Here is a 16,135-nt window from a genome sequence, read left to right on the forward strand (position 1 = left end):
TACTGTGGGGGAGATTTACTAAAGCTGGTTTACTCAGAATCTGGTGCACCTGTGCATGGTAGCCAATCAGCTTCTACTCTCAACTGGTTCAATTAAGCTTTAGCAATAAAACCTATAAGCTCACTGGTTTCCATGCAGAAGTGCATGAGATTCTGAGCGAACCAGCTTTAGGAAATAAACCCCGATATGTCTACTAGAGTGCAGGTACATGTACTCTGTATGGGAAGTTCTTTTACTTTCACAGCTGACCAGTTCCCTGCTCTCGTTGTGCATACAGAAGCAACAGCAGCATACACTAGAGCAGGGTTTCTCAACCAGGGTTCCTCTAGCGGTTCCTTGAGAAATAGGCAATTTCTGTCTCTCAGATGAGTAACCACTGACACCAATGAGCTTTTTCCTCCCAATGACCACACTTAAGGAGCATTCTTCCTAATGACCATCACACTAATGTACTGAGAGCTGTATATGTAATTAGTAGAGGTTCCCTGTAGCCAAAAAATATTTCAAGGGCTCCTCCACATTACAAAGGTTGAGAAAGTCTGCACTAGAGCATGTGAAAGCATTTTTTTCACCTTTTAGAGCTGTAGATGAAATCAGGTTAGTTACAATCATTTAAACTCAAAGGGTTCAGAGTTCTATTGACACAGTTGGGCCCATTATCACCAGCAGGCATGCATTAAAGTGCACATAATGGGCACCTGCTGGTGCCTATCTATTCACTGGGACTGCATTGGACGATTCTGTCCAACAAGGCCAGTGACTGCACCTAGCCACTGAGAGCCACAGCAAAAATCAGATTCCTGTTGCTAAAATTCACACCGGTCCTAATCGCTGGTATGAATGTAGCCTAATACTAAATAGATACTAAAGTAAGGGATTTTTTTCACCTTTACACAGGCTTCACAGAGGCCCTTCGGTAAACAAATTTTTTTTGTGCCAGAGAATGGCAGAAAGCAATATATATTTGGTTAAGTGAATCAGAGATCCAATAAAGCTTGATTAGCTGCCACTCAACGAAAACCATACAGTACAGCTAGCCAAGTAAAAAACAGCCCATGTTATCGTCCTCCCCTACATTAGCTTTTAAACAAAACTCAGCTTTTGAGAGAGAACAATGTCAGGATCTTCCAGGGATCTAACTTTTTCTACTTTACAAGTTTCTCTCTAAACATGCCATTCCTTTCATCTTGATAAGGCTGAGTTGGGGGTGCTGCCATGCTTAGACATGCTGAGCACAAGAATCTCTGTCTGTTTCTGAAATTTTACAGACTGCGGTCAGAGCTTGCTTCTGCTTTTTTGCAGTTAAATATTACCCAGCTTCCCCAAATGATTAACTAAACTATAAAGAAAATACTTTGGCTAGCTTAGCCTGGTGAAACCATTTAGGCATTTTCTATCTTTTCATCTTCTTTGAAGAATTATGTATTAAAATGTTTAACGTGAAAATCTATGTATATGTGCCATCAGGTCTATTCCATAAATACATACTAGTGGGTCTGAAATATTTTAATTGGCCCTCTGGGCAAACGGTTACATTCAGAATTTAAATACATTGGTGCTTCACCTGCCAAAAGATTTGTAATGTTGGCCAGCCATTCTTTTCCTGAATGAGCTTTACAGCACCTGTGTCAGCAACCTGCTTATAGGACGGAGAAGATGCTGCTAATTCATTGTATAATTAGAGCAGCAGAGGTGAAATTGGAAGCCACAGCGCTGGACCAGAAAATAAGAGTCTTGCCTGTCTGGCTATACAGTGTTCAAGAAATACACCAACAAAAAAAGCCAGTCCTTGGACAGGAAAACCAGTAAATGTGTACTGTATATATAAAACAACTGTGTATAAGAGGCTGCCTGTTAATGATTCCGTTAACCTAGACTTTTGCAAGTGGTTTTCTTCAACAGATAACAAAAATAAGCAAAATGCAAAAATGAAAGTTTGAATGCAAACAAACATTCAGTACATCTCTGAAATTTGTATGGCCTGAGAGGCGTTAGTCTGGTTGCCTTTTGAGAACTATTAAATCACTCCCACTGTAAGATCTCTACAAAACAAAGGCTAATCATTCTGTAGCCCAAAATGAGAGCAAAAAGGAAATGTGCAGAGTACACAGGACAGCTCTAAATCTCCAAGATTAACAGGTTTTTGTTTTTTTTTTGCACTTACCACACATGTGTAACAAAAGGTTTATATATATATATATATATATATATATATATATATATATATATATATATATATAGATAGATAGATAGTAATATTTAACAGACCAATAAGGAAGAAAAGGAAAAAAGGTTATTAGAAGACAGATAAGCTGAGGACAGCTAAAATGTGTTATCAATGAAGGAATAGTGGGAGCTCAAAGAACATATTTAATCATAGAGACCACTTTGGTACAAAGTCCATCAACGCAACTGGCACAAGTGTTAATGTCTACAGAGGCAGGACATTTTAAACTGAAGGTCACTAGGTTGCTTGATGGTTGGTTGTTTTTTCCATAGGTAAAGTTTTGGTGAAAAGTAAAAGCGGTACAACAAAAGCGCACACTAAACTACAGACATTTGCCCAAAGTGCCTCTCCACTGAGGGTCAAATTCAGACATACATTGTGCATAGAAAATACACACAGATTCTGTCTTAACAACTTTCCTTTGAATGATGAACCTAGCTTAGAAATGATACAGAGTAAGCAGGACTATTCTATGCTTACCTTGGGTTTCTTTCCAAAAAGCCACAACTTCCCCTTAGCCTTGCCCATTGTAATCTTGGGGTCATTCCGCATTACTTCCTGTTTTGGGGTACTGATGGTACCATCTGAAACTGTCCTGTAAATATGTTGACTGTAATCTTCAAACGGGTAGTCCCCAGGTGGTTCAAAACCAGATTTAAAGCAGTCCACCACAATCTGAGAGTCCTGTATCAAAATACATTGGTTAATGATATATCCAGAAAACATTAACTTTTACATTGTGATAAGAATTCCATAGGTACAGCATTAGTGTAAAGCACAATAGGATCTTTCTGCATTCCATTATGTTTCTTGGTCAGCCGGTGACTCCACATGTACTAACACAACACATCCAACCTGTCAAAGTCAAATGCTATTCATCTGAATGGAATGTGGTTTCGGCACAACATAGCTATACACAGTATAGTAATGTATCTGAACCGTAGCCTTACAAGTCTGCAGCCGTATTTCTGTTATGGGCTAGAAGAATGTTTTTTTTTCCTGCTCAAATCTCATACGTAGGTCCCTCCTAAAGCTGAACTAAAAGGGTTTAAAAGTAAAGTATGTCTCTTTTACTCAAACTTTCTGCCTTACCTACAATTTCTTCTGAATGTACTTTGCGTCCTACATGCATAGTTTAGTGAACATTCTCAGCATGTCCTGGGTCCCAGGATAAATTAATGTCTGCATGCATGTGTGGGGTTACAGCATCTTGGGCCGACCAATCAAGCTGGCCAAAGTTGCTGTACTCAGAAAAAGAATAGGTCACTATGTCCGTAATTGTGATCGATCGAAAATGGAGTTTGCGACCATTGCATCACTGGAGAGCGGAGCTTTGGTAGTTAAGTGTGCCATTTTATGCAAACCAACATTATGGCAAAATTCCACCCATGTAAACTTTAGCACTGTGTTAAGGCTAGAGCCCATAGCTGCCTGCAATAGATTCTGGCTCCCCAAGCTGATGGAATTCGAAATCTGGACATATTAAGACTGATTAAAGGCGAAGTTCACATTTAGTGAAAAATAATGAATACACATTTTTGCAGAGGAAAAAAATGTGCATTTATGATTTTATTTTCCCCACAGGAGCCTGAAAAGCATTTTGCACCCACAATCAGTGGATTGCGGGTGCAATGCCTGGCTCCTGAAGATACATTCTTCAGCTTTCTGCCTGTACATCTGTACAGGCTCTCAGTTAGAAAGCCACAGAAGTGTCAGTCAAACAAGGAGTACACTGGCAACTATAAGACCGTCTGCTGCGGTGGCAAACAGGACAAGTAGTTTATCCATTCACAGATTGCTTTGAATGGATGACAAGCCTGTGCAGGTGGAGCCCTGCACAGCTCTGCCAACTTTAAATGTGACAGCAGCTGCGCAGGAGGGAGGATTTTGGAGGGACCTCTAAATACAGGTGTAAAGTGTTCTAAAAGTGAACGCATCCTTTAACTCCTCGCCTGGCCTATTGTAAGATGACGACCGACCGGGATCCCTATTATCCTGGAAGGATGTCCTATAACGTCTTCCCAAGATCACGCCACGGGCGCGTTCCAGCATGACTTGTAAACCAGCTGTGTCCACCAGACACGATGACAGATCACTACACTGGCCTGCTGCATGTGTCATGATTGCTGTGACCAATCACAGCACATCACATGACAGTTGTAAACAATGAATGGCTTCCTTTCATGCCATTCATTACGTACAACTGTGCTGCTAGCTGTGATTGGTCACATGTACAGACTGGGCCAATCACTGCCCATCTGTAGCATGTTATCAGCTGTGGCCAATCAAAGCTGACCACAACAAAAACTGCTGAATGAATCCGTTTCATTCAGTAAAAATGCTTGCTTATACCAATGAAATTCGTTGATATAAGCAATCAATGTGTATATAAAATAAAAAAAATCCTAATCACTTGCCCAGAGTACAATGTTACAATGGTAACATCGTATTGCTCTGACCACAGTAGAGAAAGAATAGAAAAAACAAATTTTAAAAACGTAAAAAAAAATCTGCATAAAAAAAATATCACTGTATAAAACTCACTGTGCCTCTTACCAAGTATCTCAGACTGTCTACTTTCCAAAAACACAGTCATTTGAGGGATATTTATACTGTCCTGGCATTTTGGGGCCTCAAGAAATGAGATGGGCCATCAATACATCAGTATTTATCAATTTTTCGATCTACAGTGGATATAAAAAGTCTACACAACCCGGTTAAAAATATCAGGTTTTTGTGATGTAAAAACAGATAAAGATAAATCATTTCAGAACTCTTTCCACCTTTAATGTAACCTATAAACCGTACAACTCAGTTGAACAACAAACTGAAATCTTTTAGGTGGAGGGAAGTAAAAATAAAAAAATTAAATAATATGGTTGCATAAGTGTGCACACCTTTAAACGAATACTTTGTTGAAGCACCTTTTGATTTGATCACAGCACTCAATCTTTTTGGGTATGAGTATCAGCATGGCACATCTTGACTTGGCAATATTTTCCCAGTCTTCCTTGCATAAACACTCCAAATCTGTCAGATTGCGAGGGCATCTCCTGTGCACAGCCCTCTTCAGATCACCCCACAGATTTTCAGTCTTATTCAGGTCTGGGCTCTGGCTGGGCCATTCCAAAACTTTAATCTTCTTCTGGTGAAGCCATTCCTTTGTTGATTTGGATGTATGCTTTGGGTCGTTATCATGCTGAAAGATGAAGTTCCTCTTTATGTTTAGCTTTCTAGCAGAAGCCTGAAGGTTTTGTGCCAATATTGACTGGTATTTGGAACTGTTCATAATTCCCTCTACCTTGACTAAGGCCCCAGTTCCAACTGAAGAAAAACAGCCCCAAAGCATGATGCTGCCACCACCATGCTTCACTGTGGGTATGGTGATCTTTTGGTGATGTGCCGTGTTTTTGCACCAAACATCTTTTGGAATTATGGCCAAACAGTTCAACCTTGGTTTCATCAGACCATAACACATTTTCTCACATGCTTTTGGGAGATTTCAGATGTGTTTTTGCTAAATGTATCCGGGCTTGGATATTTTTCTTCATAAGAAAAGGCTTCCGTCTTGCCACTCTACCCCATAGCCCAGACATATGAAGAATATGGGAGATTGTTGTCACATGTACCACACAGCCAGTACTTGCCAGATATTCCTGCAGCTCCTTTAATGTGCCTGTAGGCCTCTTGGCAGCCTCCCAAACCAGTTTTCTACTCGTCTTTTCATCAATTTTGGAGGGACTTCCAGTTCTTTGTAATGTCACTGTTGCACCATACTTTCTCCACTTGATGACTGTCTTCACTTTTCCATGGGATCTCTTATGCCTTGGAAATTTTTTTGTACCCTTCTCCTGACTGATGCCTTTTAACAATGAGATCCCTCTGATGCTTTGGAAACTCTGAGAACCATGGCTTTTGCTGTAGGATGCGACTAAGAAAATGTCAGGAAAGACCTACTAGAACAGCTGAACTATATTTAGGGTTAATCAGAGGCATTTTAAATGGCAGGTGTGTACAGACTCCTATCAAACATGATTTTGAATGTGATTGCTTAATTCTGAACACAGCTACATCCCGTTATAAGAGGGTGTGCACACTTCTGCAACCACAAAATATTTTTTTTTTTGTTTACTTCTACCCCCCCCTAAAAGATTTCAGTTTGTTTTTCAATTCAGTTGTACAGTTTATAGGTCACATTAAAGGGGGGAGTTCTGAAATTATTTATCTGTCATTTTTTTTTACATCACAGAAACCTAACATTTTAACAGGACATGTATAGACTTTTTATATCCACTGTATACCATAATTTGTAGACTAACTTTCCTACCAACTAAACACTGATTTGAGTTATTTTCACCAAAGAAATGTAGCAGAATACATTTTGGCCTACATTTGTGTAGAAAGCTTTATTTGCAGAATTTTATAACAAAAATGAAGATACATGCATTTTTTTCAACATTTTAGTTTGTCAGTTTTGAATGCATTTAGTCAGTTTAACCACTTTGTGACCATGCACTGTAGTCTTACTGCTACAGTGCAGGCCAGCTGTGCAGAATCACTTAAATATGTGTGTGTGATTTTTGCCTGAGTAGGGGGTGAGCGCCTGTTGACCCGGCTGTGCTGTTACTGACCCCAGCACATGGCAATCAGTGGGTCCCAGCCAATGATTTATGGCCAAGACCCACGATCGCTGGAGTGGATGATGGAAGAGAACTCGAATTGCAAACACAGAGCTCTATACTGACAGCGACAATGTGCCAGTTTTTATCTCCCTGCAAAGCAGGGGAATAAAAATCGGCACATCAGCACAGTACACACATTAACATTACACATGGCTAGGCATACAGTTATGATTACCCCTCAATGTTAACCCCTTCCCAGTCAGTGCACTGTGTATATTATTAGCACTGATCACTGTATTAATGTCACTGGTGATGTCAGTGTCAGTCAGTTCCCACAAAGTGTCAGTGTCAAACTGCCTGCTACACTATCACAGTCCCATTGTAAGTCGTTGATCACCACCATTACTAGTTAGAAAAAAAAAAATAATCCAGTATATATCCCAGTGTTTGTAGACGCTATAACGTTCATGTAAACCAATTAATATATGCTTATTAGGATTTGTTTTTACCAAAGACATGTAGAAAAAAAACATTTTGGCCTAAATTCATAAATAATTTTGATTTCATTTTTTATTGGATAGGTTTTATAGCAGAAAGTAAAAAATATTGTTTTGGGTTTTTTTTCAAAATTTTCTTTTTCCATTTATAGCACAAAAAAATAAAAAAAAACCCACTGGTGATTAAACACCACCAAAAGAAATCTCTATGTGAAAAAAATTATAAAAATTTCATAGGGGTACAGTGTTGCATGACTGTGCAATTGTCAAAGTGCGACAGCTGTGAAAAGTGAAAATTGGCATGGGCAGGAAGGGGGTAAAAGTGCCCAGTAGGCAAGTGGTTAAAGCTGTCACAAATGGATCAAATGAATTGGCTCAGCAGGAACTGTCTGAATTTTGATCCATGCGTAGCCCTCTCTTATCAACAGAAGCCGATCGTTAGACCAGCTTCTGTCAAACTGTCCCACTGGAAAACCAGCATTCTGTCAGCCAATGGGCTGCAGTTCTGATTACTGTATTCTGACAGCATGGGACTCCTGCTATCAGGATACAAAGATACAGTGGAGAGAATTTCTGAGCCATTTGTTCAGCTTAAGTATATTCTTTTGTTGTAAAACTGCTTCTCTAGCTTCTAAACAATACGGAAGTTTAGTTCAAGTCCACATACAGTATATGCAGGACCAACAGTTTAATTCACTAAGCTATAAAGTATTTGTTTTACTATAATATCAAGCATTTGTTACCTGCTATGATTTTTATTTTCAACCATATGATTGCCATTTACAGCCCTCACTACTGAAAATAATGGCTATTATGGAAAATGATTAATCTAGCTCAGTAAATTGAGACTAAAAAACGATTAACGATCTGACAGTCCAAACCTAAGCCAAGCTTGGCAACTAGACCTCTCATCATCCGTATCAAAGACAGCGTCACTGCAAATCCTAGAAATAGATATTACAATAGGTACACATAAATCTTTTCTGATACAGCAGGAACCAGAGAGTTAGTGCCCTTGGTAGTTAACAGATCTAGACATTTTCTTCTGCACTAAAAGACTGTGTGGGAGAGCTTGTGATGAGTAATTCATGTATGCCAGCACAGTGCACTCAAGTGGTAGGGCAAAAAGTGCATTTCCAATCAGAGAAAAAAGGAATAGCATTTCAGGACAAAGACAAAAAAAGTCTGAGTCTTCAGTTGGATGTAAACCCTTTTTCTTGTGATATCTGGAGGTGCTGCATACCATTTAGAGTGATATTCTTGCATATAATAGATACATGTAATATTTATTCACAGATGTTACATTACATCAGGGATTTTTATAGAATCTATTTAAAGAACATGTAAAGAGCCGAACTGCCTACACATGAAAAGGCCTTGGGTCTCTTTCTATTCCTGCTTTTTTGTTTTGCACCTTTACCAAGCTCAAGTAACAATTTTTTACAACATGGGGGTCATCTACTATGACGACTTCTAAGATGCATGTATACATTTCTAAATGTGATTACATGTAGTAATATCCTTTGAATTCTACAAAGTGGGATACAATAAACATTTGACAAAGTATATATACACACACCATTTAGTAAGTTTTTTATTTATATTTAAAGGTTTATTGCTGTACTTTACTTTTGGAATCGGCAACATTCACCACTTTTAGATGTATTCACTAATATGGTTTAATGTTCTCTTGTCCCTGATGAAATAAGAATTATGAGCCACCAAAACACAACTGCTTTTACTTTCAAATCTTTCATAAAAGGTTATTAAAAGCGGAGTTCCAGTCAGTTTTGTGTTTATTCAAAGTCAGTAGCTACAGAAATACTGCTACAGGGCGGCACGGGGTGCGCAAAATCATATATATATATATATATATATATATATATATATATATATATATATATATATATATATATATACATACATACATCTATACATATATACACACACACACATACATACATATACATGTGATTTTGCAGTTCCGGGCAGGGGGCGCATGCGACCTGCGTGCGCCCTACCTGCGCCACCAATCGCAGCCTCGGCTGTCAATCACCGGGTCCCAGCCAGTGATTACTCACCGGCATCCAGTGATCGCCGAGTAATACCAACGGGGTAAACAACACAGTTCTCTCTCGTTAGATCCTGTACACTGCTTTGTATGGTTCTGCATAGCAAAACCATAAAAAGCAGTGTGCGTACAGTGGAAAGCACACTCACAGCATACTGTAAAACAGCACACATTTAACCTTTTGATCACCCCAGATGTTTACCTGTTCCTGCCCAGTGCCATTCTATTAGCACTGATCACTGTATTGGTGTCACTGGGGATGTCAGTGACCCCAAGTCAGTTCCCCCCAGTGTCAACATGCCCGCCGCAGTCCCGCTATAAGTCGCTAATCGCCGCATTACTAGTGAAAATGTTTTTTTATTTGAAAAATTCCAGTATATATATGCCGCCATTTGTAAACGCTATAACTTTCAAGTAAACCAATTTATTTACACGTATTGGGATTTTTTTTTTTTTTTTAGCAAAAGACATGTAGCAGAATACATTTTAGCCTAAATTTATGACAAAATTTGATTTCATTAATTTTTTTTTTATTGGACACGTTTAATAGCAAAAAGTAAAAAATTGTTTTTTTCTCAAAATTGTAGGTCTTTTTTTTATTTATAGCGCAAAAAATAAAACTGCACAGGTGATCAAATACCACTGAAAGAAAGCTCTTTTTGTGGGGGAAAAAAGGACGTAAATTTAATTTGGGTGTAATGTTGCATGACCACGCAATTGTCAGTTAAAGTAACAAAACCGTGCAATGCAAAAAAATGGCCTGGTCAGGAAGGGGAGGTAAATCCTCTGGAGGGCAATTGGTTAATAAACACACTCACCTGTACCAGAGTACGATGTGCTCACCCGTGCCATCCCTTCTCTGCTCTTCTCTCCTCGGCGCCAGCATCACAACTGTGGGCACCGGGCTGCGACAGCTTGCAGCTTCACAGCCAGGTGCCCGCTGCGTATTTGATTGTTCCAGCAGTCTTCTGGGACCTGTGAAGGTTCCCAGGAGACACCGGGAGATAGGAGGAGGAACTTGGACCTGTCAAAAACAGGTATCTGCTTCCCCCCCAAAAGGCGCCAAATATGGCAGTGGAGGAGTTAGGGGGAGGAGGCAAACAAGCGGAACTTCAACTTTTGAGTAGAACTCTGCTTTAAATCTATACTGTATTTGTTACTCTTACTCTTCACATTTACTTTTGGAGTAATCCAAGGACCTATAGAAACAGCTCATATGATAGAAATTTGCCACTTAAACTGCAAACCACAGCTGAATATACTCATCTTTGGGTTCAGTGCACCACCATTACTATTTTTATAGGGCTTTATGACCTTTTATAATGCACAGCATATTGTCCCTCACAGCCCCACTAGCTAATAAAGCAGATTAAAATAAGCACATTCACCTAATTTTTCGATTGCATTCCAGACATATATATATGATATATAAGATGTGCGGACTGACAGTTTAGCAGTTCCTATATTAGCTGACAAAGTGCCATCTTAATCTACATGAGATCTGTGAATCCCTGTGCAATTCCCAGACACTCACCCTGCGCTCATCTACAGACTTGGCAGCCTGTACCATTCCTTCTAAACACTTGGAGATAATTGGGATAACTTTACGCTCTGAATCAGCAAAACCTTTGTAACACTCGCTCAGCTTCACAGTCCTCCGTTCATCCATTTCTTGAAGATGCTGTGAAAGGAAAGGGGTTGCATCAAACATTAAAGTGCCACTATGGTGGAAAGCACAGATTTTAAAAAATTATGATTATTTCATAACACCATTCTTCGTACAATGAACATTACTTCAGGACAAAAACCTGATTTAGGTGACATGCTAAAATTTAATAAGGCAAAGTATAATGTGGAAAATGCTAAATTCCAAGCAGCCAATCAGTGAGTAGCTTTCATTATGTACTAAAGGTCCTCTAAGCAATTAGGCAAGCATAAACCAATGATTCTGTAGCAGTCTAAGTCGAGGCCATAATAAACTAATTCCACCGCAGCTGAGGACTAGGAGGAAAATGTCAACATACTTTTCAGCCAAAGCAAACAGACTGCTGACATCAATTTCCACAATGCCAAGCTGTTGCAGCAAGTGGTCTAATACCAGGTTTAAAGGATAAGTTCACCTTTTGGACAAATATAAAAAATGCACATTTTTTGCAGGTAAAAAAAAAAAATGTGCATTTATTTTTTTTGTCCAAAGGAGCCTGGAAAGCATTGCACCAGCGATCAGTAGATCGCTGATGCCATGCAGGTCTCCTGCAGACCTGTCAGAATATCTGCTTGCCGTACGGGATGTTCGGTCATGCAGGTAAACGGACAGGAAGCTTCAAATGAACTACCACAGCACTCCCCTGCGCTGTGGTAGTTAATTGAAAACTATAAGCCCACAGCCGCTAAGGCTATGGGGACTTGTAGGGACTCAGTCACAGAACTCTATGAATGAGTGATGTGGCTGTGTGGGCAGAGCCCCACAAGGCCGTGCTGTTTTCAAATTTGACAGATAGTAAGGGGAGAAGTCTCCCTGTACTATCTGTCAGAGGGAAGAGGGGCAGCAGGCGCGGCTAAAGCTGTGGGAACAAGTTACAAGTTCCACCATAAAAACGGGTGAACATGTAACATGTTCCAAAGGTGAACTTATGCTTCAAGCCACACAACCTTAAAAAAAAAAATTCCTGTGTTGATGCATTATACTGATGGACAGGTAAGTTTATGCTTATTCCATCACTGCTACCCACCACACGTGAGGTAGATAGGGAATTATTTATTCCAGAACAAATTAACTACTGATCAAAGAGTTTGACACAACTGTCAATTAATGCTCTCATATAATCCTAGCCTTTCTTGGACAATAAAATAATGTACCAATTATAGAGGAAAGGGCTACAGCCTGTAGAATTCAACAAATAGCGAGTGAGCTCCATGGTTTCTTGTAATCAGGTGAAAAAAGCCAACATTCACCATGTCAGACACTGGGCTGTATAAACATATATTTAGGTCAGAATCCTATACCTCCCCATGAAACCCTGCTCTCCACAAAATCTAAACATTTGGTAGATCGTTCTTGTCTGAATACAAAAAAAAAACGATACCAAGGAACTGAATGAAGACCAATATCAGTGTAGTTTAGGAGAACTAAAAGGTAGACAATCAATTTGCTTTCAAAGTTTGTCATTTTATGCTACATACAAGTGGATGTAAAATATGTTGCCTTTACTTTCAGCAAGCTGTTGAAAATATAGCACAGCAACCATGCAAAAATATGACTTGGCTGCAGTTAACAGGTATCCACAGTTTTATAAACAGGAAGCCTTTAAGGAAAGTCATTGTTCAAAACATCTGCTAATGACGAAGAAAAATGCAGTATTATGAGAGGAAATGTGAAACTCCCTCAAACCTCTCACAGCACAAGATACATTCCTAAACATTCACTTTAAAATAGAGAATATTATGGCAGTTCTATTTTATATACAATATTTAACCTCTTCCAGACCACGTAGCATATACGTATACATATATAAGGCAGCAGGCAGAGTGGGCCTTAAAGCCCAGCAAATGCACATATGTGAGAAGCATTCTCCCAGCACACTAAGCCGTCATGGGGGATTTTAACTACCCTGAAACTGACTGGAGTATTGCACTGCTGAAACAGTAAAATGATGAAAATGTATAAAGCCGATACCCGGTGATCGCTGAGTATCTCCAACAGAAGAGAGTCCTGTGTATAAAGCACAGATCTCTCCCGTCAGCTCTTGTACACTGCTTTGTATGGCTCTGCATAGCACGGATCACAGTGCTGCACGCTCCCTGGGAAGCGGGGAGGACGTTTATAAACTGCCACCTGCCCCTGCACTGCTCCCATCCGGCCGTTTATATACATGGGCCAGACGGGAAGTGGTTAGAGAGCAGACCTCTGTCATACCTAAGCCACTGTTTGTAATTTAGAGATTCCCTAATGGTTGGAATGGTACCACTGGATTGGCGTAAGACGAATGTGGTGCTTATATTTAAAAAGGGATCAAAGTCTTTATCAAGTAATTACAGACCGAGTAATTTAACTTGTATAGCCAGGAAGATACTTGAGAGTTCAATAAAAGACCATACAGAAGCATTTTTACTAGAAAATATTTTAAAAAACAGACAACAGATTCACGAAAGACCGAATTTGTCAAAACAAATCTGATTTCTTTTTATGAGGAGACAAGCAAAAACCTAGGCAAAAGGGGTAGCTGTGGACACAGTATACTTGGATTTTGCCAAACCATTTGACGCAATTCCCCAAAACAAGGCTAATCTGTACATTAAGGTCTACAGGCTTAGAAAATTCAGGTTGAAGATGGCTTGAAAACTGGCTAAAAAAATGTATTCGAAGAGTAGTGAATGCTGATCTAAAGGTAAGGATAATCTGATCTTTAAAAATAAATGCACATTTTTTTTGCAGGTAAAAAAAACGTGCATTTACTATTTTTTGTTTTAGAAACCTGGAAAGCATTGCACCAACTATCAGCAGATTGCTGGTGCCATGCAGGTCTCCTGAAGACTGTCAGTGTAATTTTTCTGATGGGGGAGCAGGTCCTACAGCAGGGCTCATAATTTCGAGTCTAGACCTACTAGCCAGGCACAAACCTTACTCTCCACCAGTTGCCCCACCCAACCTTGCCCAGGTCCACCTCCAACCCTACCCCCGGACTGTCCCCCAACCCTGTCCCCTTAAAGCTTATGAAATTACATTTTTCTTTAGAAAAAAAAAAAAAAAAGAGTCCAAAATATAAAACTGTACACAGTAATGTATATCCCAGCTCCCCTGTACTCCATTATAGTGATATGACATGTATACAGTAATGTAAATCCCAGCTTCCCTGTACTCCATTATAGTGATATGACATGTATACAGTAATGTAAATCCCAGCTCCCATGTACTCCATTATAGTGATATGACATATATACAGTACTTACTCCTAGTCCCTCCAAGTCCCCCGCGGCAGTGGAGAGGGTGTCTCCTCTCAGCGGAGGAGAGCAGACCTCTCCTGCACCTGTCCCCTCAGCGGCGGTGCCGCAGAAGCCGGAAACCGGATGTTTTAAACTGGAACTCGGCTTCACAATGAGGCTTGGAGCGCAGGTGCAGTCGCTCCATGCTTCATCTGTGCTCGCTGCTCACCACAGAGGAATTTCTCCTCGCATTTGGAGAGTGGCTTTTTCAAGCCCCGTGCTACGGGAACATGTTACACCTTGAATATGGGTGTAACATGTTACGAAAGGTGAACTTATCCTTTAACAGTGGTGTACCGAGAGATTCGGTGCTGCAACCTTTATGTTTTAACATTTATAAATTATATAGTCTCTGGGATTAAAAGTACAATTTCAGTATTTGTAGATGACTCCAAGTTATGCAGTGGAACTGTCTTCAACTTAAAAGCCGATCTCAGTGCACTTTTTAAACGGGAAACTGTGGCGAAAGAGATTTAATGCTGACAAATGTAAAGTTATGCATTTGGAGGCTAAAAACATGCATGCATTGAACATAGGAGGAGGAGAACAGCTGGGGGAGTCAATGTGAAGAAGGATCTGGGAATTCTGGTCATAGACTCAATAATAGCATGCAATGCCAATCTGCAGTTTCTAAGCTAGCAAAATTCTCTCATATCAGAAGAGGTATAGACTCCAGAGACAGACATAATTTCGCTCCTGTACAAATCATTAATAAAACCTCATGTGGAATATGCACTTCAGTTATGGGCACCAGTTCACAAAAAAAGAATATTTGTGAACCGGAGAAAGTGCAGAGAAGGGCAACCAAACTGATAAGGGGCATGGAGGAGCTCAGCTATGAGGAAAGATTAGAGGAACTGAATTTATTCTCTTTTGATAAGAGGAGATTATCTGCTTCCCATCCGCCCTATAACAGATATACTGCTACAGGGTGGCATGGGTGCGCAAAATCACGTATATATACACGTGATTTAGCATTTCTGGGTAGGGGGCGCGCATGCTCTACCCGCACCACCATTTGTGTCCACGGCTATCAATCACCGGGTCCCGGCCAGTGATTACTCGCCAGCGCCTGGTGATTTCTGACAGGGAGAACTGTTTTGTTTACTAACAGTTCTCCTCCCAGTCAGCCCTGGCACACTGCTTTGGATGGTTGTGCAGTTCTCCTCCCAGGCAGCTCGGGCAGTGTGGTGTGCTTACAGTGAAGCACACAGACACAGCCCCCTAGTAAAACACTCCCAAGCACACAGTTAACCCTTTGATTGCCCCTCATGTTAATGCCTTCCTGCCCAGTGCCATTAGTACAGTGTCAGTGCATTTTGTTTTAATGCTGATAACTGTATTGGTGTCACTGGGGATGTCAGTGACCCAAGTCAGTTCCCCCCCAGTGTCAGAATGTCCACCGCAATCCTGCAGTCCTGCTATAAGTCGCTGATAGCTGCCATTACTAGTAAGAAAAAATAAATTCCAGTATCTATACCACCATTTGTAAACGCTAAAACTTCCAGTATCTAAAACGCAATTGTCAGTTAAAGTAACGCAGCGCCGTAACGCAAAAAATGGCCTGGTCAGGAAGGGGGGTAAATCCTCAGGACAAGTGGTTAAGGGGGATATGATCAACATGTATAAATACAGAAGTGGTGCAAATCATGAATTTGGTATTGTCCTATTCACTTTCAGGTCATTTAGCCTTCACACACGGAAAGGCTTCTTCACAGTAAGGGCTGTGAAAATA

General features: G+C 40.2%; 1 protein-coding gene across 4 annotated transcripts in view; it reads right to left on the bottom strand.

Annotated features, from left to right (window-relative positions):
* Positions 1-16,135, bottom strand: part of FNBP1L (formin binding protein 1 like) — a 215,309-nt gene that overhangs the window by 46,418 nt on the left and 152,756 nt on the right. For all 4 annotated transcript variants that reach the window (XM_089677304.1, XM_089677305.1, XM_089677303.1 and 1 more), the window contains 2 exons: positions 10,952-11,098; positions 2,708-2,911 (listed from right to left, as the gene is read on the bottom strand). In XM_089677304.1, the coding sequence (XP_089533430.1) occupies positions 2,708-2,911; positions 10,952-11,098 (351 nt within the window). The remainder of the gene's footprint in view (positions 1-2,707; positions 2,912-10,951; positions 11,099-16,135) is intronic.

Source organism: Staurois parvus, unplaced genomic scaffold, assembly GCF_062004578.1.
Source record: "Staurois parvus isolate SC_StPar_1 unplaced genomic scaffold, SC_StPar_1.0 ptg000183l, whole genome shotgun sequence".
In the NCBI taxonomy this organism is placed as follows: domain Eukaryota; kingdom Metazoa; phylum Chordata; class Amphibia; order Anura; family Ranidae; genus Staurois; species Staurois parvus.